Source organism: Silene latifolia, chromosome 3 (genome assembly GCF_048544455.1).
Source record: "Silene latifolia isolate original U9 population chromosome 3, ASM4854445v1, whole genome shotgun sequence".
Taxonomy (NCBI): Eukaryota; Viridiplantae; Streptophyta; class Magnoliopsida; order Caryophyllales; family Caryophyllaceae; genus Silene; species Silene latifolia.
The window spans coordinates 137,047,851-137,071,733 of NC_133528.1; the positions used below are offsets into that span (position 1 = coordinate 137,047,851).

The 23,883-nt window shown below is 38.0% G+C and overlaps 1 protein-coding gene across 1 annotated transcript; it reads right to left on the reverse strand.

Annotated features, from left to right (window-relative positions):
* Positions 1-5,364: 5,364 nt before the first annotated feature.
* Positions 5,365-6,132, reverse strand: LOC141646323 (putative glutathione S-transferase). Its single transcript, XM_074454252.1, has 2 exons — positions 5,821-6,132; positions 5,365-5,713 (listed from the first exon to the last, which is right to left on the reverse strand). The coding sequence occupies exons 1-2, from the start codon at positions 6,064-6,066 to the stop codon at positions 5,369-5,371; spliced, it is 591 nt and encodes a 196-aa protein (XP_074310353.1). The 5' UTR covers positions 6,067-6,132; the 3' UTR covers positions 5,365-5,368.
* Positions 6,133-23,883: the final 17,751 nt, after the last annotated feature.

Here is a 23,883-nt window from a genome sequence, read left to right on the forward strand (position 1 = left end):
TCAATTTCCTTCCTCCAAGCGTAATCAAAATCTCTTCACAGTAGACAAGATTTGGAGGAAAATTGTATCCAAACACCCACACCCCATTTCTGCTCCCCTACACTTCCCTTCCCTTCCCTTCCCTCCTTTTCCCTTTCCCTCCACTTTTGCTATCCAAACACATCCTAAGAAAATCCGTTTTACATTAATTTTGTGTAAATCCGCCTTACACAAGTATTTGGGTTAAATTTGAGTTCAAATTTTGCTTGAATTCACTTATTATGTTTGAACTTTGAATAAATTATAGAACTACAAATTCACAAAAATAATAAATAATGGATAGCAACACCGATTAGGAGAGTTAAGGAGATCAAAATGGAATAGTGAACGATGGACATGCAATTTTTGATAAACACCTCAACAGAGATAAGAACCTAAGAAGAAATCCTGAAAGGCAAGGGTATGAAGCCTACTAAGTTTATCAATCAAGCTTCTTTGAAAAATATTGATATTGAAAAAAATGTTAAAACCTTGTTTAAGAACCTTGATATGAAAGCTTGTTACACCATGGATTATAAGACCTTTTCCGAACTCACCCTTAAGTTCTTGAGTTCATTTGGGTTTCATAAATCTAAAAAGAAGGATTTTATATATGGTGTAAGTTTCCGGTTGTTCAATAATGACTATAGATTGAATTTAGCGGAATTTGCTACGGAGTAATATATTTCAATTGCCACATGAAAACTTGCATATTGACTCACCCGAATATTACAACCCCAAAATAACATGTGGGAATCCATTTCTCACTATCCTTTTGTTGATTGGGATCATGTCCCTCATCAATATATCCACTACCCCGAAATTTGCATTTGGCAAAGGTTTATGGGGTGAACTTTCTTTGGTAGAAATGAGCCTCACTCGGTGAGGAAAACGGAGGTTGAAATTTTGGGTACTTTTCTCAATGTCAATTGTGATGAAAAATGGGGGATAAACATCCCTTATCATTTTGCGGTGCATTTGACCAAACAATGCCACATGGGCACTAGTTCTATTGTCTTGGGTAGGTTGATTACTAAAATTGCTCATCATTTATGCCGTTTTAACCAAAAGACCACCGACATGCGACCTTTACTTACCACTAGGGAAAAGGGGGATGGACTTGATTATGAATACTTTTTATCTTTGAATTGGTTTAGAAGTTCTCGTCCTCCCATGATTTGGAAAATTGGTAGACAATATTCGATTAGTCTACCGGATGAGAAAAATGAACTAAAAGCATTAGTTCATACCAAACCCTATCGTGGAAGTGCCCCCTTTACACCCACTACTTATCACTTGCCTCTACGAGGAGAGACACATTCCACCGTTGAGCGGCGTAAGAGAGGTCAACCCTCTCAAGCACGTCATTCCACCTCTAGCATTGAAATGATGGATATGATGAGAGACCTGAGCCTTAATGTTAATGTCATTCGTGATGATCAAAGACTTGCATTGCATCCTATTTATGATCATTTTGCTAGACAAGGTGTAATCTGACATGAGGGGCCACACCCTTGATTTTATAACTACCCCCGGGTGGATTCCTTTCTTCTTCAAACTATGATGCAGGTACTATGCTCCCGGTCCGGATTTTTGTGGTTCGGATTATGGAGTAGAGACTTTCAATGGAGGTTATGGAGGGTATGGTGGCTATGGTAGATATGGTGGTTATGAAGAGGATATAATAGCTATGGAGAAGGACTTGGTAGTGGACAAAATATTGGTGAATATGTCACTCCTCTCCAAAGGGATGAACCAAGTGGAAGTGGTCACCAAGATGATGCATTGGGAAGTGGTAATGGTAGAGCATGGAAAGGTAGGAAAGGCTTCAATTTTTGGCCATTTTCTTAAATTGTTGATGATTGAAAGAGTCCCCCGTATACATACTAGCTTGGGGGGAGGCTAGCTAGTCTAGTAAGTATTCTTTTCTTTGCATTTTAGTTTAATTTCCCTCTTCCAATTAGATATAGCCTCTTGTCTTTCTTTTTTATGTGCTTTGAACCGTTTTTACGGTTATTTTGGTTGGATTACATGTTGGCACATTGAGAAAAATGTTGTGTTTAGCTTGGGGGGGGATTGCATTTGCATTTTAGTGTAGTTTGCAATTAGGAAAAATCTGAAAATTTTGAGAATTGTGTTGCTTTGTGCTATTTATGCTCCATTTAGCCTACTTTTGTCATGAGAAATGTGTTTTATGCCCTCTTGCTTATCCTAATGATAGCTTATAGCTAATGATTCTTTCTTATTTGATGGGATAATTGCTACATGGAGATGTCTTGACATAGTAGGTGGAAGATGAAAATTGAACCATTAGGCTTGATCTAGACTTTTGGCAAGCTACAAAATGGTAAGGTAGAGCCTCCTTGGACCGGTACATCTTTTTCCGGTCTCACTTAGGTGAGTGTAGGTATTCTTATGGTGTGTGTTATATCAATAACGCACAAGTATGATTTTTATTTCATCTTTTATGAGCATTACTTTCATTATATGCTTTCATTTGAAGCCACTCACATAGACTTTGTTGCCCATTTCTAGCCCCTCTTTACACATGTTTACAATTCATCTAGCGACATCATACATGCATACCTTGTTAAGCTAGTAGCTATGTCATTGGTGTTAGGGTGCTCATTTGGAATTTGCTTAATTTTTAGTCTTTGTGAGCTTGGCTATGCCGGATTTGCTATTTTCCGGATTTGGTTAATGAAAGAAAGAAGTGAATCCATTTTTGAAATAATGGTCAAAAATAAAATATTTGTCGTTTTAGGTCGGTTTTGAAAATATTTGTCAAAATGGTGTCCACGTAGGCTCGGAATTTCTGGACCTAAAACACGCCACTACCAATGGCGTGTTTATAATGAGCAGGGAAAGAAACTTCATTAAAAAATGGACTAAAACAAACAAGCCATTGGGAATGGCGGGTTTCGGAGGGGAAACACGCCACCCCTAATGGCGTGTCTTATGTAAATTTTTTTTTTTTTTTTTTTTTTTAAAGTTCAGTCAGTTGAGGAAAAAAAATTGTTGTAAAGACACGCCACTACTAATGGCGTGTTTCCTTCACAAAACACGCTATTAGTAGTGGCGTGTTTCAGATCTAGAAATCCCGAGCCTACGTGGACACCATTTTGACAAATATTTTCAAAACCGACTCAAAACGACAAATATTTTATTTTTGACCATTATTTCAAAAATGGACTCAAAAGAAGTTGTGAAAAAGAGAAAAATGAAAAATGATGAAAGAGGAAAAAAAGGTGTAGAAAAAAAATTATGAGAAAAAGAATGAAAAGAAATGAAAAAAAGAAACATGAATTGTAATTGAGAAAAAGAAGAAGAAGTGGAATTAAGAAAAATTCTCATATTTTATTATGATCTTTTGGAAATTTTTTTTATGGTTTGCATTGAAATTTTGGGTTTAGTTTTGGGATTGAGCATCCTTTCATTTGGTTGTTGCTAGTTTGACTTAGCTCCACATAACCATAATTCATATGTTCCCCTTTCCATTATAATCATGTTTAGTAATTCATATGTTATTAGTTTTATTTCCATCATGAGTGAGCTAGGTTGCATGGACACTCCTCCTAATCGGTGTTCCCGTGTCGGACACCCGTGTCAGACACGACACTCGTCGGACACACGTCAAAACGTGTCGGACACTTGTAAAGCCGTGTCTAACTTTCATCTTTTATTTCGGCACGTGTCCGACACGTGTCCACGGTATTTTGAGCCGTGTCCATGGTATTTGGACACACCTGGCCTCCAAAAGGAATCAAGTTGAATTTAAATTAAATAGCGAGAATTGTTATATGGTTAAATTTGATGGGGAAATAAGTTGAATTGGAGACAAATGATATTATTTAGACTAGTAATGAGATGTCGAAATAGATTGATTATAAGTTGGTTTTGGTTTTGAAAATGAGAATGAGTTATAATTAACGTAAGTTTTACTTTCACTTATTTAAATTTAATATTCAATACTTTTTCAAAAATAAAATCACATATATATATAACTATAAAATATATATTTTATTAAATTTAAATGCCGTGTCCCGTGTCCTAAATTTCATGGGATGTCGTGTCACATGTCCGTGTCGTGTCCGTGTCCGTTTTGGTGCAACCTAGTGAGTGAGTAGTTTCATATGTCTAAAGAATAGGGAAGTCATGCATAATTAGTATTTGTAAATGTTAAATTAGGATGATATAATATTGTTTTAATAGTTTATATCATATGCTTAATATAACTGCTAATCTTTGGTAATTGATCACTATCTTAGATTAATTTGTTAATTCACTTTTATAAGTCGAGAGGCACGAAAATGAATTAGACAAAGCATGTTTTAGTAGACCGAACCTAGCCATAGCGAGAGCTCGTTATGACCCGTTCTATGGTTGACAATAAGGACGGGAGGTGGTTGTCATAAGACCTAAACAATGTTATCAATTCTGAGTTTAACATGAACATCTATTTACATTTGCATGTGTGACCCGACTCTCCTAGACTCCTTTAATATTATTGAATTTACATCTTATTGCTTTAGTTTTACCAAACCCAATCAAACAACCAAATCGCAACCGACCTTGATAGATTTCTATTCATAGCATTTCAATAAGCAATTCCCGTCTCCTTGTGTTCGACCCCTTTGTACTCCATTCATTTGTATCTAGGGAAATTTATCTTTGCTTAGGTGTCCGACAAAGCCTATCAATCCTTACTACCCAAAACGAGCTCGTAACATTGGGAGCAATTTGCCCTTATCGAGCAAGTTCTCCTTGATGGAACGCATCGTCTAACAATTGATCAGCCCATTTTCATAAACAATTCGTCTCATTATAAACGGCCATTATCCGTCTATAACTATAGACGGATAATGGCCTCTCACAAAATTAAAGTGGGAGGGTAAGTGGGGGTATCCATTTCCCACCCACTTACACTACCCACTTTCATTTGTGAGAGGGATACTATCCATCTATAGCTATTGACGGATAGTAATCGTCTATAATGACAATTTGTGTTTCATAAATCCCTGGAAACTTCTCCCTTGTGAGAACATAGTTACCCGAAACGTCTTGAATAATTGGTAACAACGTAACAAGGAAAAAATACTATGTACGTGTATGGACACAATATTAACAAAGATAAAAAGGAAAGACGATAATATATACAATTACAAGAATATTTACGTAATAGTTAGTCATTATAAAGAGCATTTATTTTTATTTATCGTACATAAAAAGGAAAATTACAATACATGAGTGCTTTATTTATTTTTATTTACCATAAAAAAGAACATCACATAATATGATATGACAATTCTATTGTATATGATGAACTTGAACTAATAGAAGAAACATTTGGTCAAGCTTTAACCCCGAAACGAGCTTGTAACATTAGGAGCAATTTGGCCTTATCGGGCAAGTTCTCCTTGATGAAGGCATCGTCTAACAATTGATCAGCCCATTCATAAATCCCTGGGAACTTCTCCCTTGTGAGAACATAGTTACCCATAACATCTTGAATAATTTGTATCCAATATGCAATAAATAATCCTATGATGTCCAAGAAACTAAGTTTCTCTCCACCAAATAAATCTCTTTTTGTGATCTCGCTCTCAACAACCTTAAGTACCTCTTCCATTTCTTCTTTCGCTTTTTCGCTATCTTCACCTCGCCTCAACAGTGCTGCTCTTACTGAAGCCACCATCTGCATGCTCCAAATTATTACAATATCAAACCCGACTTGTAAAACGAAAAATGTACGGAGTATATAGTAAGTGATAAATTAAATTAAATTTAATTTAATTTAATTACCTTGTCATCGATAAATTTGGCCCAAAACCGAACTTGAGCACGCTCATAAGGGTCTGTAGGCAGGAGCCGGGGTCCATTCTCCTTCCAAGTCTCGTCAATGTACTCCATAATTAGTGACGATTCCACGACGGGTTTACCGTTATGGACAAGCACCGGGATTTTCTTATGGACAGGGTTATACATAAGTAGTTGCTCGCTTTTGTGATCAAGATCTTCCTCAATAAATTCATAATCAAGTCCCTTCATTTTAAGGGCTATTTCAACCCTCCTGCTAAATGGACTACCCCATACCCCATACACTTTGATTTCCTGCATTATTATTATTGTTTGTATGCTATGTATAGTGAATGAATTGAAATAGTATATATAGGTTGCAAAAAATTACTCCCTCCGTCCCGGTCAATTGTTGTCCTTTCGTTTTGGCACAAAGACCAAGGAAAGAGGAAAAGGCCAATAACTAAATGACAAGTGGAACAAATTGAATGAGAATGATCAAATTACCCATCAAGTTCATTCTTAAAATAGAAAGGACAACAAATGACTGAGACACCCCAATATGGAAAAGGACAACAAATGACCGGGACAGAGGGAGTATGACGTAAGGGATGATAGCATTAGGCTTTGATCTATTGATCTTTGACTGTCAAGTTTAATATTCCAGATTGTAGAATGTGGATGACATTCAAGTCCAAAATGCCATCCATGTGTTGGATGTTAATTGACATATACTCCCTCCGTACCGGTCATTTTTCGAGGGCCTAGACCCGTAATATAGAGGTAGTAATCGAGTCACTAGGGTTGGATTTTGGACGGGTTAAGTCGAATTGGATCAGATCGAGTTTGGGTCAAACGTATTAATCTGAACACTAAATCACTTTCACTATTATCAATATTAAGCTTAATAATTGTCAGGTCATCAATTTAATCGGGTCAATATCTAGTCAGGTATGGTTTGAGTTCGGTCATTGATAATCGAGTCGGGTCAGGTTGGGTTTGCTCAGGTTCTGGCGGGTCAGACTTGTCAACTCTACTCGTAAACATAGGTTGCCTTCCAAATTTGAAATGACCGTTACTTGTGTATCAAGACTCAACGTATCCTAAAAGTTTTTGATTAATTTTCACGGACAAATCCAAACATATTGTGGTGAGAACCATGTAATATTTGTACCCACTTTTCTCTTAGGCCGGATTAGTCCATATAAACGGTTATGAATGATATCAATTGGTGCAAGCGAAATAGAATAGAACTAGAATTATAAAAAGAAAGGCGTCTATGTAACTAACGTGAGAGTAACATAAATGGAAGTTGTTTGGACCGATTAAAATTTATTTGAGTATATACGATCTAAAATATTAATGCCAGGATGACCGAGCCTATTGTGTATCAGAAGACAACATAGTTAGGTAGATTGCGGAGGAAGAAGACTCGCCGGTAATAGCGCTCCTCATAATCGGAGTCCAAGGCTTGAGGTCCTTCACAAATATGATGCCTATAATAAGTACATATAGAAATAACTTGGACACTTGGTATACATAGAGTACAAAATCAAATTCGGAGTACACAAACTTTTACCAAATCAATGTTTTGAATTAATCAAAATTTGAGAGCTACAAGTGGAAAAATCACTTGAAAGACTAAATCAGTACTGAAAAGAACACATTCCGGCAGGGCTTCTAAGTTTGAGCATTTGCCTATCACCATGGATTGCAGGGAGGTTAGTTTAAGTACTGAAACTCCTTTGGCAGATTCATCAGCTTCGGAAGACGAGATAAGGGATTTCCATGGCATCAGAGCCCTGGAGGATGCTTTTCAACTCCCGACAAACTCTTCAGGTTTGGGCAAAACGATATTTCCAACTCTATTAAAAGAAGCATGCACTATGCGCTATGCGCTTTTCTGCTAAACTCGACAAACTCTTCCCCGCAAACCTTGAATCGAGAGATCACGAATATCCCCCTACAGACTCTCCAAACAAGTAGTCAAGCACTCCAACATTGTCTATTTCCACCAAGTTCATGGATGCATGAAATCGCTGATCTTTTACTCCCTAGCGCCTCATGACATCTATAAATCACTCAGATTTTGACATGATGGTAAAGTTGTTAAACTTAGGCAATCATTCAATATTAATCGACGTAGTAAGGGAAATGAAAGGACAGCCACAGAAGAGGTACACACTTCTGCTGTCACAGTTCGGAAATATCTGTTCCTTCCAGCAACCTTTCAAGTTCGGAAATCGACACAGTTCAAGCCCCTCTAAGGGTTAGAATTTTTTTTTTTTTTTTTTTTTTTATGACGAGGGGTTGAATTCCCCCGGGTCCATGCATCCCCGCACCACCACATGGACCATGTAAGTCACCCCCTTCGGGGGCTGCAGTGGCCAAGTGATCATCGCCCCAGCTGGTAGTCGAACCCGGGACCTCTCAACTCCTGCACTTCTACCAGCTTCAAGGTTTAACCCGGCTACCACTGGACTAACACCACCTGGTTATCAGAATCTCATTATCTAACTTCTCCAGCCACCTTCTCTTCTAAATTTCCTCTAAAAAAACCCTTAAAAATCCCCAATTTCTCAGTCTTGATCCACCACTAGCCGCCTACTCCTCTACATCCCTCTACTTTAAAACTGCCTCTCCGGAGATGTGGCCATTCTTTGGCCTGTCTCCGGAGGTCGTACCTCCACCTCCTGCTTAACAACCTTTCACTTTGATACCCGATTGTTTCTTCGGATGGGTTTCTGTTTCTCCAACGCCGGCAAGATCGGATCTTTTACGGTCTCTTTTGTCTTCCCTTGTCCGATCCTTCGAAGTTTGGGTCTTTGTTGTTGCACGGTCTTCCTCTTTGCCAGTTTGTTTCTTTTCTTGGGTCTTGATGGTCTTGCATGTCCTTTCCCAGTGTTTGGTGGTCTTGCATGCCCCCTCCCCCGTCTCCTTGTCCTGTCTCCGTGGCTTTGGATTTCCTCCCAGGGGTGATCCCCCCATTTCCCCCATCTCTGGGTTGGTTTTCTTGGTTTTGTTTCCCTGTGTCGATGAGTATAGCTCATCCGTCTGTTGCATTGTCGTCCTATGTCGTTGTGATTTGGGTCAGATATGGTGATCACCTCATTCCCCCCACCTATCGGTCCCTTTTCCTTTTCCAATTTTGTCTGTCAGTGTCGTCTCTTTTTCGCTGTTGTGGCGGTGGTCCTGAGAGGAGTCGGTTGGTGTAAAGGGTGGCTTTGTAGTGTGTCACCCACCTTTCGGGTTTGCATGTCCTTTTGGTGTTAAGGGTCGCAGTTGTTGTATGTTGGTCTTTCTGTTAAGGTTCAGTTGGGGCTTCGGGGTAGTCCGTGTTTTGTTGTTTTAGGTTTCGTGTTTTGGCTTGGGTCTGTTGTGGGAGATTTTGTTCTGATCTTGTTGATTTTCGGAAGACTCTCTCTTCTGTCGTTTGACACGGGTTCATCATAGTTATTGGTTTGTGGTGTTGGTCCGATTTGGCAGTTTCATTTTGGGGCGGTTTGTAGTGTTGAGTAGGGTGGTTGTGGTGATTTTTTATTATCCATGTTTTTAGTTATAAGTGTCATGGTCATGTTTGTTTTAGTCAGTTTAATTTACTTATCATGTTCCTCAATAAAGATCTCCTTGAGAAATAGTCCCCTTCAAAGGTCTAGGGTGTCCTGTCCCGCTTCCTTTTGGGTTCTGCTTCAGTCTTGGAATCAAGGTCGGTGCCTTTTGGACCCTGTGGAATGGAGCTTGACTGCGGGACTGCCCTTGTTCTCATTTATCTTCAGGCTGGTTTTATTGGTTTGTTGGTCCTATGATCAATGGGTACGATTACTAAGGTGTAGGAGAGTAATCTCCATCGATGGCAGACTTCGTTGTCTTGCTTTTCACCCTTTTTATCTACGTTCTTTTCGCAAGAGTGTAAGTACACCTTGTTGTTGTCACCCAGCGACTCGTATGTGCCAGCGGTCTTTGGAAGTCAGTTGTGATGGTGAAGGTGAAGCTGGTGCATATGCTCGTTATCCATTTTCCGTTCTATTCCATTCTATCTTACGTTTATTAGTTTGTATTACTGATATTGCTTTAGCTTGAATTAGTGGATGTACTATGGACTCGGAGAGTCTGAACCTTATGTAATACATTTTTTGAGGAAAATATATTCATTGCCATCCTAAAACTTCTTTTTTTCTAATAATGCCATTCTAGAAATTTTGTTTCTATTAGTACCACTCTAAAATATACATTCCTTTCTTAATTGCCAACTCCTTACTTTGTTTACCTAAAACTGCCGGTTGCTCAATTGTGGTTAGAACATTAGTATCTATTTTTTTTAGGGAACTAATTTATTTATTTTTTAACTAGATCTCTCATTTTTAGTACAAAAAACAGTTCACATTTTCGAAAATTGGAGTAGCAAACTTCAGACAATAGCTCATTGATGCAAATTGTAGGCTAATCAGTAATCACTACACCAAAAGATTTTCGTGTTAGTTATTGTAATACCCCGTATTTTATATAATATAATTAACTAAACGGATATTATTATATATAATTATTATATATATTATTTTACTAATTATGTCGGGGTAATAGTTGAGTCGAGTTAATTGTTTAGTCGTGTTGATATCGTAAAAGCGAGTTGTTGCATAAGTTATTTGAGACGGGTTTATATGGTATTCGAGACGTGAGCTAAACCATTTACCCTCGACCCATTTGGGTTTACCCAATATCATGTTTAACCCAATTAACCCAACACCCAACATCTTTCTCTAACCTAAGTTTTAACCTAATTTTACCCTAGCAACACCTCAACCCGCCTCCCTCCTTCACCAACACCAAAACACCAGATTTCACGCCTAGAGAGGGAGAGGGTGTGGCCGTGAGTGTTGACAGCAGAGCAAGGAAGGGCTAGGGACTTTTGTCGACGGTCGTGGGTGGCCGTGGTGGCTGTGGTGGTGGCTGCAAGGTAAGCACTCCACACCCTTTTCTGTTTTCATTGTTATGTCGGGGTTTTTGGTGGTTGTTTCGTATCTGATAAGGGCGTTTATGGTGGTTGTCGACGGGGTAGGGGAAATGGGTAGCAGGTGACGAGTGTAGTGGTGGTTGTTAGGGTGGTTATAGGTGGTGGATATGGCGGCAGAGGGTGTTGTCGACATGGGTAGCTGAAACGGGTTTGTGTATGGTTTCAGACGAGTTTTAGACGACTAGGTTTGGGGTGGCACCACCGTGGACTCGGGGGAGGTCGAAGTGGTGGTGCCACGGTGTCTGGAATCGTGGGTTGACGGAGTACAACACGGTGGTGGTTTGGGCAGGGGATAGGCAATAGGTGCGGTGGTTGTGAGTCGAGGAAATGGGATGTTTGGTGTTGCGTGGTGGTGAACCAGGTGTTTTGGCGGCCGTGGTTCACCTCGCCGGCGGGAGTCGACCCTACTGGAGGTGGTCTCGGGTGGCTGGGTTGAAGTGGGTGTTGGGGCTGGTGGTTGACACGGCCTCACGGTGGCCTGTGGTGGTGCGTGGATGAGTGCGAAGGGGTACGGGCTGTTTTGGTGGTTCGAAACGGTTTTTATTGATTTAATCGTTATATTTCGTATCGGGTCGTATTTTAAATTAATTAGTTAATTCCCGAGTCTCCTAAATAATTAATTAATGTAATTTCCGAATTAGTTAATATAATTAGAAATGGATTTTGAGTCGGGTTTGTTAAAAGAGAAAAGTTTCTATATCGGGAAAGTTTCTATTTTTAGTAATTTCTATTTTGGGAACGGGAATAGTTAAGTAATTGGTTATCATTTCATTATCTTTCAGAGGGCGAATTATTGTGGATTATCACTGAGCACCCGACTATTTGACTGCAGATCGAGGTAGGGAAATACACTTGACTTAGGTGTTGTTAACTTGTGTTGAGTTGTTGTGTTACATGTGACCGAAATTTGTGATCGATGACTTGTGCGTGGTTGTAATTTATGTTATGATTCATACACTGGAGTGTGGTTGACTGAACTGTTCGGGTTGATTATGTTATTTCGTTATTTTGATAGCTGGCATGATTTCATTCATTGATATACATATCATGTTGCATTGATTACTGTGGAGCATTGCATATGCATTGGAGTTGGAGGATGGTGTGGTGGTGACGATGATGAGATATGATGTGATGTTGTGATAAGGCCCAGTGGTTCTGCGGGACTTGCCCTGGTGTCCTCTGCGAGCGGGCGGATCGACTACGGTCGATATATATATAGTCTACCGGGGATCGGTATGGTCGGGCGTCGGGGTTGTGTGTGATGAGTTGAGATGGAGATGGAGGTGACGGAGTATCATGCATATCATATTTCATTGTTTTATTGTTTTCCCTACTCAACCTCGTGGTTGACCCTGTGTATTCGTGAACACCTGTGATGAACCGTTTTATGGGAGCGAGACTTGACGGGTTTATGAGATAGGACGGGAGCGATGGGTGTGAGGCCTTTGGATCGGATGACCTAGTGGCTAGTTCATCATCTAGAAGACTTCACCTTTATTTACGTCAGTTCTTGTAATTTAATTTAGAAGGAGAATTTGTAATAGTTAAGTTAAAATGTTAAATAAATTGCCTTGGAGTTTAATTTGTTATTCACTACCTCGGGAAACCGAGATGGTAACAGTTCGGTTTATTAGGGAATGTCTTGCCAAAGGCTCCTTCATAAACCGGGGTGTTACAAAGTGGTATCAGAGCGAACGATCCTCAGGCCTAAACCAATGAACCCAATGAACGTAGGATGTGTCTGAATAAAATGAACCCCTGGGAATAAACTGTTAGGAGCTCACAGTGCGGTTAAGAAGGCGCCCTTAATGCGTGCTCTTTTGCCCTCTCAGTTTTGAACCAGGCAACCCAAGAGAAAACGAGTGAATGGGGTAGTTAGAAGGAAAACCTTGGATATAAGCGAGTTGATGTATACCTTGAGACCTAGTGCTGAAATTATGATATTTATCTGGATGGATAATCAATGAAGCGTTGGATTGTGGTAATCGTGAGCATGAGAATAATTGCGAATTTATGATATTTAACTGGATGGATGTGAATGACGTGTTGATAGTGCTATTATGTGTCGGTAATATGTGGTTATGTGATCCCAAAGCCATGCTAGTATAGTATCGTGATAGTAATGAGAGACACCATTGAATTGCTTGTTTCTAGTCGTAGCAATCGTGATTAGATGTAAGGGGTAGGTCGGGAGGCGAAGGGACTTCTATGGGATAGATGTTTACGTAAATACAAAAGCGTGAGATTTAAGTTAGGATGAGTTAGTATCGATAGTATGGTTGTAAGAGCTTGGAACATGGAAAATGAATGATTTAGTGTTGAAATCCGTTTTGTTTGATTTTACTCTGTAATTGATCTTGCTGTCATTTCCTTCCTGTTAATTTTCTACGGATGAAAATTTTATGAGAAATAGCCTCGTGAGTTAGTGTTCTTTTGGCGTTGGTTTCATGCTTATAGGGTATACGGATTAAGAGTAATAAATGTTTTAGTGGGCTGTGGTCGGGAAGTTCCTGTGCAGTGATGTTTTGACCAACGTTTTTGTAAAAATCCTCATTTAATTTGTGTAAATGATTTTTGCATAATTCCAACTCCATCGACTAGAGGTTTCGCACATGTTTCCAAATTGATAAGCCACGAAAATTCTTGATGTCTCTATATTAAATGGTAAGCTTTGCAAACTGACCCAAGTTTCGGACCAATTGCTGTCACATACTTGTTTGGACCAACTGAGTTGTAAAAATTTTTAGAAATTGAATTCTTGAACTTTCGACCTCCTTCTTTTTATCACGAACTATTAACTCTCTGTATGTTATGAAAAGTAATGTAACTCAAGTTTTCGTTGGACGGCTGTTTATTCGTGATTTTGAAAGTTACAACGTGAATCATGACCTGTAAAATGTACGTTCTATGTTAAGTTTTCATACAGTTGTTTGATTAATTAATGAGCCTTAGTAAAGTGAAATTATAATGTTTTACATGATGATAGTAGCACGCATGTTCAGTAGTATATATCTTAACAAGTGATACAATTAAAACTTAGTTGATAACATTGTTGGCATGATAGCATGAGTAAAATTTGGATAGCTTAATTTGATTCTTAATCGAGGGCGAAATGTTTGTACGAGTCCAGTTGTTTGCATATTTTGTGGCATGTTGTAATACCTCTGTTATTCATCATATTCGTATAGTGGTCGGGTATACATAAACATAAAACCATATTATCATATCTTGGTAAATTTGGTGGCGTTAAATGTCCTAATGTACTCGCATGAATATTTACTATAATGATGTTAAATATTTTACACAGGAACGGTAGTAATAGTTATGTCTAAATGTTCCCACATGTAGGATGTCATCTAAGTCCTAAGGTCCTTTATGTGAGTCTGTGTGCCTATAGTTATACTTATTGCCTTCATTGTATTAAATTATTTTGATCGAACCTAAAACCTATAACATGATAATAAAACAGTGTTGTTATTTTTGTTATTGAATATGTTCGTTATTACAATGTCGTAAAGCACTAAAGTGATTCTTGCAAATGCATGGGTATGATATAAGGGAAACTGTTTGATATAACACGACAATTGACATATTTATATTCTCGTGTCGTTACTATCAATTATATTAACATGAAGATTGTTATGATAACTATGTTGACAATTATAATAGGATAACCCTTTGATGATTCACATGATATGCATTGGTTTAAATGATAGTCGTTATAGTTACATTTAATTGAGTCTACGGGTTGCCTAAGTATTTAAGTCGTGCAAATCAGTGAAGTTTCCAAGTTGCTAATCTTTTACTATAGCTAGAATTCTACAAAGTATACGATGGTGAATGTGTGTTTAAACTATTTATGCGATATCGGTTGTTTTCTTTGAAAATGAGTGGTACTAAGTTCTTTGGACACAATTGAACGATATGGTTGCTATGATGTCAAACACATGTGTGATATGGAAGTAGTGTTGTGTTGGCATGGATCATATGTTGTTACTTTTATTAGCGAATATGTTTCAGAATTTATATCAAACAAGTTGGCCAATTCGGGTTGTATGTCTGATGAGTAAAAAGGTTTTGATTACGTGTGATGTTTTCTATGGTTTCGAGGTGTTTAAGTAATGCTCATGTACCGCATATTTTAATACTCCTGGTGATTTATTAGTAGCAGATTGTTCAATTATTCGGAATTGGTAACAGTTTTGACTTGGGAGTGGAATTTGGTGGGGTCAATATAGATTGTATCTTTGGTTTACGTGTATTCTTGCAGTTGATATTTCTAAAATGATTGTTCTCTGGTAGATAATGCGAATTGTGATGATCTTGAGTTGACCAAAACCCTGGTATTACAACAGTTACCCTGAAAACTTGTTAAATATCTTTCGCACACTTAAACCTCGAGGATGAGTCCCTTGTCTTAACACCCTTGTGTCTAAATTTGTTAACCTTCCATTTTGTAGGATGGATCCCTACAATGTACACCCGCAAGACTGTTACATGTCACTTGATGCTGACTTTAATGAGCATTATGAGAGACTTTGCACTGCCATGGACATGTATGGCCATAATGGGCACCCTGAGTATTTAACTAATACTCAGTTAAGAGCGTATACCCTTATCGATTCTATTCCTGACTCTGGCACACTAAAGGACAGCAAACGATTTTATATGAGAGAGTTGACCACCCATTGCATGAGGCTATTCCGTGACCCCAATTACTGCGGCGGGGCCAAATACCCGCCCGAGCATACCTTTGACTTCATAGCGAGCGACTGAGACACGAATTTTACGCTAATGTACCCGATGCCGAAAGTACGTTGAACCACCCATGCGGACTTCGGGGAAGAGGTGAACCAGAAAGGGAATGACACGAAGTCACGAAAAAGAGGAAGCGCGAACTAAGGACCGTTAGGTTAGGGCTAGTAACACCATGATCGGTCTCTGTTTGTGAAACCGTGTAAACCTTTGGTTCCTTCTCGTTGTTCTTTTAGTTCGATGTTGTGTTTTAAGTCAAGCATGAACTAAGTAATAAGTGATACTTGTTGACAATCAGTTAATTTCATAATAAAACCTTGTTTTCAACTTTAATGTTCTTTTTGCGCAATCTTTTGGTCATGTGTTCTTTTCGATTACATGTTGTTGTGGTGTTTTGTTACATTGGAATATGAAAGTTGAGAAGAGGTTACGAGGACGTAACCATGTTTTTAGTTGGGTAGGATTGTAAAATCTTAAGGTTTATGTTCCACTTGTGTATAGATTGTGGTGTTGATCAAGTTGTAGATCGTAGTTTGTTCAAGCCGATGTTTTTCGATATTTCGTTGCGTGGTACCCATACAAATGAGTTCTCTATGTTGTGTAATTAAACTGCTCTTTGTTATAGCGCTCCGATAGTTGCACGAGTTCATGAGTGGTAATAGATTTGCATGAAGTAAGTTCCGGGACGTAACTTTCTTTTTAGGAGGGTAGAATGTAACATACCGTTTCACCCGCTTAAGTTCATGAGATCTGGTACTAGGAAATCTGTTTTGGTAACCACGGTGGTACTTGGAGGTTTGGTAGATGAGCGAACTTCGGGACGAAGTTCATTTTAAGGGGGGAAGACTGTAATACCCCGTATTTTATATAATATAATTAACTAAACGGATATTATTATATATAATTATTATATATATTATTTTACTAATTATGTCGGGGTAATAGTTGAGTCGAGTTAATTGTTTAGTCGTGTTGATATCGTAAAAGCGAGTTGTTGCATAAGTTATTTGAGACGGGTTTATATGGTATTCGAGACGTGAGCTAAACCATTTACCCTCGACCCATTTGGGTTTACCCAATATCATGTTTAACCCAATTAACCCAACACCCAACATCTTTCTCTAACCTAAGTTTTAACCTAATTTTACCCTAGCAACACCTCAACCCGCCTCCCTCCTTCACCAACACCAAAACACCAGATTTCACGCCTAGAGAGGGAGAGGGTGTGGCCGTGAGTGTTGACAGCAGAGCAAGGAAGGGCTAGGGACTTTTGTCGACGGTCGTGGGTGGCCGTGGTGGCTGTGGTGGTGGCTGCAAGGTAAGCACTCCACACCCTTTTCTGTTTTCATTGTTATGTCGGGGTTTTTGGTGGTTGTTTCGTATCTGATAAGGGCGTTTATGGTGGTTGTCGACGGGGTAGGGGAAATGGGTAGCAGGTGACGAGTGTAGTGGTGGTTGTTAGGGTGGTTATAGGTGGTGGATATGGCGGCAGAGGGTGTTGTCGACATGGGTAGTCGAAACGGGTTTGTGTATGGTTTGAGACGAGTTTTAGACGACTAGGTTTGGGGTGGCACCACCGTGGACTCGGGGGAGGTCGAAGTGGTGGTGCCACGGTGTGCGGAATCGTGGGTTGACGGAGTACAACACGGTGGTGGTTTGGGCAGGGGATAGGCAATAGGTGCGGTGGTTGTGAGTCGAGGAAATGGGATGTTTGGTGTTGCGTGGTGGTGAACCAGGTGTTTTGGCGGCCGTGGTTCACCTCGCCGGCGGGAGTCGACCCTACTGGAGGTGGTCTCGGGTGGCTGGGTTGAAGTGGGTGTTGGGGCTGGTGGTTGACACGGCCTCACGGTGGCCTGTGGTGGTGCGTGGATGAGTGCGAAGGGGTACGGGCTGTTTTGGTGGTTCGAAACGGTTTTTATTGATTTAATCGTTATATTTCGTATCGGGTCGTATTTTAAATTAATTAGTTAATTCCCGAGTCTCCTAAATAATTAATTAATGTAATTTCCGAATTAGTTAATATAATTAGAAATGGATTTTGAGTCGGGTTTGTTAAAAGAGAAAAGTTTCTATATCGGGAAAGTTTCTATTTTTAGTAATTTCTATTTTGGGAACGGGAATAGTTAAGTAATTGGTTATCATTTCATTATCTTTCAGAGGGCGAATTATTGTGGATTATCACTGAGCACCCGACTATTTGACTGCAGATCTGAGGTAGGGAAATACACTTGACTTACCGGTGTTGTTAAATTGTGTTGAGTTGTTGTGTTACATGTGACCGAGCTGTGATCGATGACTTGTGCGTGGTTGTAATTTATGTTATGATTCATACACTGGAGTGTGGTTGACTGAACTGTTCGGGTTGATTATGTTATTTCGTTATTTTGATAGCTGGCATGATTTCATTCATTGATATACATATCATGTTGCATTGATTACTGTGGAGCATTGCATATGCATTGGAGTTGGAGGATGGTGTGGTGGTGACGATGATGAGATATGATGTGATGTTGTGATAAGGCCCAGGCTGGTTCTACAGGATTTGCCCTGGTGTCCTCCGCTGCGAGCGGGCAGATCGACTACGGTCGATATATATATAGTCTACCGGGGATCGGTATGGCTGGGCGTGCCGGGGTTGTGTGTGATGAGTTGAGATGGAGATGGAGGTGACGGAGTATCATGCATATCATATTTACTGTTTTATTGTTTTCCCTACTCAACCTCGTGGTTGACCCTGTGTATTCGTGAACACCTGTGATGAACCGTTTTATGGGGAGCAGACTTGACAGGTTTATGAGATAGGACGGGAGCTGGATGGGTGTGAGCAGATTGGATCGATGACCTAGTGGCTAGTTCATCATCTAGAAGACTTCACATTTATTTACGTCAGTTCTTGTAATTTAATTTAGAAGGAGAATTTGTAATAGTTAAGTTAAAATGTTAAATAAATTGCCTTGGAGTTTAATTTGTTATTCACTACCTCGGGAAACCGAGATGGTAACAGTTCGGTTTATTAGGGAATGTCTTGCCAAAGGCTCCTTCATAAACCGGGGTGTTACAGTTATTTAGCATTTTCGTCTCGATTGTATTTGTAACGAAATGTTATCACAACAATTGCATATTCGATAATATAGACACCACTGTCGTAGCCTGTCGTGGCGAATACATAAGTCACTAGGTTCTCTCTCTTAAATCTACACGAAAAACACAAAAATTTAGTAACAAATATCATAACTAATTTTTCGGTACGAATTCACTATATACACCGTTCTGCAAATATCAATTGCGCCAATTTTAATTGATACGATTGTCAAATTATACCGTCTTTTAACAAAAACTCACAACTAAAATTTAATAGTTATACCGTCTAAAGTAGAGTAAAATAATGTAAATAACAATTAAAATAAAATATGTTGGTAAACTTAAAAATTAACATTTCTTCGAAATATGGCCTTCTGTTCTCCCATCTCTTTTAATTGCTTGCATGGCCTTCATATTGTAGAGTAGTAAGCTAAACGTCTTTGTTGTCATTATCCTGCATTAGTGAAAATAGTACAAATATTAGCATATATGCACATAGTCAATAGTAGAAGAAGTTGTGTTGTCTAACCTTATACTCCTCTTCAGCATCCTGGACACCAAAAACAAAAGTAAGATTATTGTTTTACGTATTAAAATCATCAACGCATATATATTTTCACATAAAAACTTCAAAAAAAACTCACTGGATTGTTTTTACTTCTACTTTCCGCACGTTTTTTTGTTATGACCATAATCACCGCATTTGCTACATCTTACTTTCCTTCCAAATCTGGTTACACTCCCATACTTGCTATTAGTTTCACCTTATTCTCTTCTTCTTTTATGTTGTTGTTTTCCTCTCTTCCTCTTCTTGAACTCGGGAGACAAAATTACATCTCCTTCAGCACGTGACCACATGTTCATACCATTTAGAGGCTCGATTGGATATGAGTATGCCTTGATATATGATGCTACACTGTAACAATCACTCACATAGTCTCCGGGATTGATTCGTGCTTCTTTTAAAGCGGCAATAGCGTGGATACATGGTATTCCCGTCAAATCCCATCCATTGCATTCACAATGCCTTTGTAAAATATTTACCACATAACCTTCACTTCCAAGCTTGACACTATATCTCCCGACACCATTGGAAATGGCCTTCCATCCACTAAAAGTCTCCTTTAAAGATTGTATCTTACTTTGAATTCTAGGGCACACTTTACCTTGCATTTTTTCTCCAAGCGATCTTCTTTTTTTTACTCTTACCATTATTGTCTCCCTTATATCCTCTAACATGGTAATAATTGGTTTGTACCTTGCCTCCAATAAGACGCCATTAAAAACTTCTGCCATATTATTGTCGACGCTATCACATTGAGCATCACGCTTGAAAAACAATCTACACCATTTTGTGGGATTCTTGTCTAAGAGAAATTGGTGTGCCTCTGTACTGAGCTCTCTCATTTCTGTCATATTATTGTCAAATGCATTTTTTGTGGATGACTTAGCTATTGCCCAAAAGATTTTCTTGTACAAATTACCCTTCCACTTTTTTCTCAAGTTTGCGTATACATGTCTAGCACATAGTCTATGCTCAGCTTCACTTAGAAGTTCTCTCACACATTCTACCAATCCCTAAAGGAAAAACAAATACAATATAATGAAACATAAGCACTATGTGAAACCCAATAAAAATTAACAAATTAATCGAAAAGACTGGCCAATCAAAATTAAGAAAATATAGTGATACCTTTTGCTGGTCAGATATGATTGTCCATCCTTTACCATCACAAAGATTTAGATCGTTAATGAGAAGATTCATAAACCAATTCCATCTATCATAGTTCTCCGAGGAACAGCGCCCAAGCAAATGGATACATCGATTGTTGGCATCTCTTCAATGACCACCAAAATTTGACCATTCCATGGCCCTTTTAAAAAACAACCATCAAGACAAATAACTCTACGACAAGATTCCAGCATGCCTTTCCTTAAACTATCTAAACACACATAAATCCCATTGAAAACGGAAGGCCCATCGAGGTAGGTAGTTTTTTGTCTCAATTTTTGATACTCCTTTATTGGTTCTCAATAATTCAAATGCATAGTCTCTAAGTTTTCCAAATTGTTCTTTGTAATCGCCAACAATCTCTTTCAGAGCTTTTTGTTTTGCACGCATGCATATTGTCATAGTTGGTTCAATGTTAATATCTGCATTAACGTAATCTCTAAACTCTCTTAATTTCCAACTTGGACAAACTCGTAACTTTTCTAAGTATCTTTTGCACAACCACCTTGCAGTAAGTAATCTTGACTTTTCATTAAAATCAAATGGTAAACAAGTATGAGGAGAGGGTAGTGATTTGATTTGAAAAGTTTTCTCCCCACATTTCCATGATGCCCATACTCTCCATTTACACCCTTCACTAGTACATTGAGCTCCTATCCTATTCCTATCACTCTTATATGTCTTTATTGCATAACCATTTAAAATTTTATAATTTTGTACCGCATCAATAAACTCCTTCTTATCAGTAAACTGCAAACCCTTCTCAAAATCAACCATATTTGCCTTGGTCTTTGGATTAAAAGTTGGAAACTTTTGTCCTTTATTATTTTGTTTTTCCAAATCATCCTCGGATTCGCTACTTTGTAAATCATGTAGGTTGTCTGAATCCCCATTCTCGTAATCAGAAATGTCATTTTCTTGACTCATTCCCACGCCATCATCAATAGACTTGTGTATATCAATCTCGGTCACCTTAGTTGACATTAATTTCTCATTCCTCAAAGTATCACCAACAATCTTCATCTCTTTCTTTTTATTACTTAATTTTTCTTTCACTAGTACTAGTTCCTCATCATCGTCATCAGAATACAAATTTTCATCAATGAAATACTTCATTTCATCATCATCTTCGTCATCATCAGACCCTCTATATTCCATCTTGTTATACTCTTCACCATACTCTTTATTAGAGGTCTCACCATCATAGTCATCCAAAGCAAAAATACTTGTCTCATGCTCAACATATAATTGAACAGGAAGAATCTTGACAAAAACACAAAAGATCAAGGGTTTCTAATTCACTTTTAATTTCAACAAGTCCATTGTGTATTTCATGATTAGGCGTTCTAAAAAATATTTTCTTGATTTGCTCATCCTTGTACCCTTGTGATTTCACCAAATTTCTAATATCATCGACACTTACATAATTAAAGGGAATGGTTAAATCGACTACATCTCCCCCTATATAAATCAAATTTGGATTCCTCACAAAATATCCCCCATGATGTAGGTAAAAAGTCATTTCATCCATTCCGAAATTGATATCTAGAACTAACGAAAATAAAAGCTATCCGAGACGAAAGGGAGTGCGTAACTGGAAAACGTGACAACAAAATATAAAATTCAATCAAAGTCAAACCATTAACATACCTTCAATTGACGAAATTAGATGATTGGAATTTATTGATTGAAGAAAAGCAAAGTTGTTTGCCAAGAGTGTGCCGTTGAGTGAAGACGTAGGTTAAACTAGTTATGCTTTTGTCTTTCTTAATTTTTTTATATTTTTTTTTTGTGATAAATTTCTTAATATTCATCAATTATCAATTTTAGGTTATGTTTACCGGCTAATCAAGTAAAAGGTTATTTAATGGCAATTAAGTAGGTTAAACACATTCTAAAGTGGCAATTATAGAAAATAATTTTTTACAATGGCAGTTTTAGAAAAAAAAATCTTTTACAATGGCAATAAGAGCTTTTAACTCGCCGGTAAACATAACCTAAAATTGATAATTAATGAATATTAAGAAATTTATCACAAAAAAAAAATATTAAAAAATTAAGAAAGACAAAAGCATAACTAGTTTAACCTACGTCTTCACTCAACGGCACACTCTTGGCAAACAACTTTGCTTTTCTTCAATCAATAAATTCCAATCATCTAATTTCGTCAATTGAAGGTATGTTAATGGTTTGACTTTGATTAAATTTTATATTTTGTTGTCACGTTTTCCAGTTACGCACTCCCTTTCGTCTCGGATAGCTTTTATTTTCGTTAGTTCTAGATATCAATTTCGGAATGGATGAAATGACTTTTTACCTACATCATGGGGGATATTTTGTGAGGAATCCAAATTTGATTTATATAGGGGGAGATGTAGTCGATTTAACCATTCCCTTTAATTATGTAAGTGTCGATGATATTAGAAATTTGGTGAAATCACAAGGGTACAAGGATGAGCAAATCAAGAAAATATTTTTTAGAACGCCTAATCATGAAATACACAATGGACTTGTTGAAATTAAAAGTGAATTAGAAACCCTTGATCTTTTGTGTTTTTGTCAGCATTCTTCTGTTCAATTATATGTTGAGCATGAGACAAGTATTTTTGCTTTGGATGACTATGATGGTGAGACCTCTAATAAAGAGTATGGTGAAGAGTATAACAAGATGGAATATAGAGGGTCTGATGATGACGAAGATGATGATGAAATGAAGTATTTCATTGATGAAAATTTGTATTCTGATGACGATGATGAGGAACTAGTACTAGTGAAAGAAAAATTAAGTAATAAAAAGAAAGAGATGAAGATTGTTGGTGATACTTTAAGGAATGAGAAATTAATGTCAACTAAGGTGACCGAGATTGATATACACAAGTCTATTGATGATGGCGTGGGAATGAGTCAAGAAAATGACATTTCTGATTACGAGAATGGGGATTCAGACAACCTACATGATTTACAAAGTAGCGAATCCGAGGATGATTTGGAAAAACAAAATAATAAAGGACAAAAGTTTCCAACATTTAATCCAAAGACCAAGGCAAATATGGTTGATTTTGAGAAGGGTCTGCAGTTTACTGATAAGGAGTTTATTGATGCGGTACAAAATTATAAAATTTTAAATGGTTATGCAATAAAGACATATAAGAGTGATAGGAATAGGATAGGAGCTCAATGTACTAGTGAAGGGTGTAAATGGAGAGTATGGGCATCATGGAAATGTGGGGAGAAAACTTTTCAAATCAAATCACTACCCTCTCCTCATACTTGTTTACCATTTGATTTTAATGAAAAGTCAAGATTACTTACTGCAAGGTGGTTGTGCAAAAGATACTTAGAAAAGTTACGAGTTTATCCAAGTTGGAAATTAAGAGAGTTTAGAGATTACGTTAATGCAGATATTAACATTGAACCAACTATGACAATATGCATGCGTGCAAAACAAAAAGCTCTGAAAGAGATTGTTGGCGATTACAAAGAACAATTT